The 2016-nt window shown below is 37.1% G+C and overlaps 1 protein-coding gene across 1 annotated transcript; it reads right to left on the reverse strand.

Moving 5' to 3' along the window:
- Positions 1 to 32: 32 nt before the first annotated feature.
- LOC124891432 (protein transport protein Sec24-like CEF) lies at positions 33 to 2005 on the reverse strand. The gene is made up of 3 exons (XM_047403173.1): positions 1847 to 2005; positions 1546 to 1684; positions 33 to 399 (listed from the first exon to the last, which is right to left on the reverse strand). Exons 1-3 carry the CDS (start codon positions 1901 to 1903, stop codon positions 185 to 187), a joined length of 411 nt encoding a protein of 136 aa, XP_047259129.1. The 5' UTR covers positions 1904 to 2005; the 3' UTR covers positions 33 to 184.
- Between the last annotated feature and the right edge of the window lie 11 nt (positions 2006 to 2016).

Genomic DNA, 2016 nt, shown 5'->3' on the forward strand with positions numbered 1-2016 from the left:
ATCATTCATTCATCGAGGTTTTCTTGGCACTACTTTCCCTCATATCATTTACATCAACTCAACTCATATAATACACCGGATAGCAACAAAAGGAACATAAGGAGGAAGGTGATACAAGGAGAAGAAGAGGAAATAATGCAAGAAAAATATTTTAAAATTGCACTGCATGTATAAACCAACACTGTCAAATCATTTGGAAATGAAGGGCTTGGGAAAAAGGAAGGCAAGATATACCCAGTGTGTAAAGAGGAAGAAGTTTAAGTGCCTCAGGAAGAATAAGTTGTCCCGAGGATGACACTGTGGCACAATATTTACGGTAAGAGTGCAGAATGTTGATGCAAAGGTTTGTCACTTGTTCTCTGATCCGTGAGAGAGGAGCGGTTGGTACTTCACTGGCAGCTGCATGCAAGAAAAATAACATAAGTAGGACTACTCTTTAAAAAAGATAAACAAGGAGGAAAAAGGAACAAAATAATGAAATAGCAACAATGCATGAGATAAAGACAACATCAAACATCAAAAGCAAGCAGGCCACTTGATAACTCGTGACGGTAATTATGTCGACCACAACAATGCAATTAATAAGTAGTAAAGAACTAGAGAAGCAGGATGTTAAGCCCTCAATACAGGATCTTGTGCAGCTGATTCTGTGGACACTGGGAGATAAATATAGCTTCTTCATCAACGAAAGAGATGACAAGTTTGCTGTGGTTGATTAGTCAAAAGAAATGTGAAAGGAAGCAAAGGAGTGTATTAATTGCATTTTCAAGGAAAATATACATTTTATTAAATTTCTCCTATACATCCTAACGAATTGAAACCTGAGGGAAAAAAAGGAAAATATTATTTAGCTATTCTGCCAAAAGATATAAAAGAGATATCCAACAAACACCGGTTCCTTATTCCTACAGTGCCTCTTTTTTTTTTTTCCTTTTTTATTAAGACACTTATTTTTCTTTGTTCTTACTTTGTTCGAGTCGTGGTTTTGCTTTTGCATAGCATCCAAAACTTACAGAACATCTGGACACAAAAGTTACATCCCCATCTAGCAAATATTCATTCCAAATATATGCAGAACAAGAGTTATGGGGATTATAAGGGAGCACTATTGCAGAAACAATCAGATTCGATATTGTACCAATGGACACATAGAAGGTGTCCACGCACAATCTTACATATAGTTTGGCTATGCACATAAGAGAAAGGAGCAAATAGAAGTGCAGCTTTTGGAAATTAACAAATCCATGCAGCTTTGGGAAATTAATAACTCCATACTTTATAAGGACAAATTGAGTGTCAAAGATCATCTCGGTATAAAGGGAAGAAAATGGAGCATAGATGCAGAAACCAAAGATTCTTTCTTAGGCAGAAGCACGCTATAGAGGATAAACTCTTCCCAAGAATTTTAGCAATTCAAAAAATGGAGATAGATTGAGAAGAAAAAGGGAGATGCCCCCTAACCCTGAGGGGGCGAATAAGGAGGGTGAACTTTCAACATTATACTTAAGAATGTAGCACAGTGCATTATGACATAGTATCGTCTACCTTGTTTTAAGATGCAAGCAAATTGGGTGTCCAAGTCAGCTGATCGAAACAGATTACTCAACATAGTTGTGCAAGGTAGAGCCAAAGTTGACACTCGGATTCTTCTTTGGCCATCAATGGTAGTGTAAAGAACGGCAGACTGGAAAAACAGAAACAAGCTCTTGTAAATAGCCATCATATTGCACCAGGGAAGAAAAAGGTAAAAGGAAGGGAGCAGCAGCAGGGAAAAATAGACATACAGAAACAGGGCAAACATGATTGACCAGAAACTCATTGGTGAAGACTCAATATAAATTTGTACCTGAAAAGAACATTCTGAACCTTCCTGCAATTTGTCATCATGCTTCAATGTCACCATAATTGTTTTGTCACAGTCAATCTGCACAATGGAAAACTCACTTAGAAATGAATACAATTCATAAATCAGTCAAACTAGCATATTCGACAGGGAATCAACAGTGTAAAGACTTT

This window comes from Capsicum annuum, unplaced genomic scaffold (genome assembly GCF_002878395.1).
Source record: "Capsicum annuum cultivar UCD-10X-F1 unplaced genomic scaffold, UCD10Xv1.1 ctg35290, whole genome shotgun sequence".
Classification (NCBI taxonomy): domain Eukaryota; kingdom Viridiplantae; phylum Streptophyta; class Magnoliopsida; order Solanales; family Solanaceae; genus Capsicum; species Capsicum annuum.

Excerpts from the sequence above, each read along its gene's own strand:
- LOC124891432 (XM_047403173.1), bottom strand. The coding sequence starts at position 1,903 with ATGGTGACATTGAAGCATGATGACAAATTGCAGGAAGGTTCAGAATGT. Across the intron at positions 1,685-1,846 it reads GTTCAGAATGTTCTTTTCAG|TCTGCCGTTCTTTACACTAC; the intron begins GTACAAATTTAT and ends CTGTTTTTCCAG. Across the intron at positions 400-1,545 it reads TGCTTGCATCTTAAAACAAG|CTGCCAGTGAAGTACCAACC; the intron begins GTAGACGATACT and ends TCTTGCATGCAG.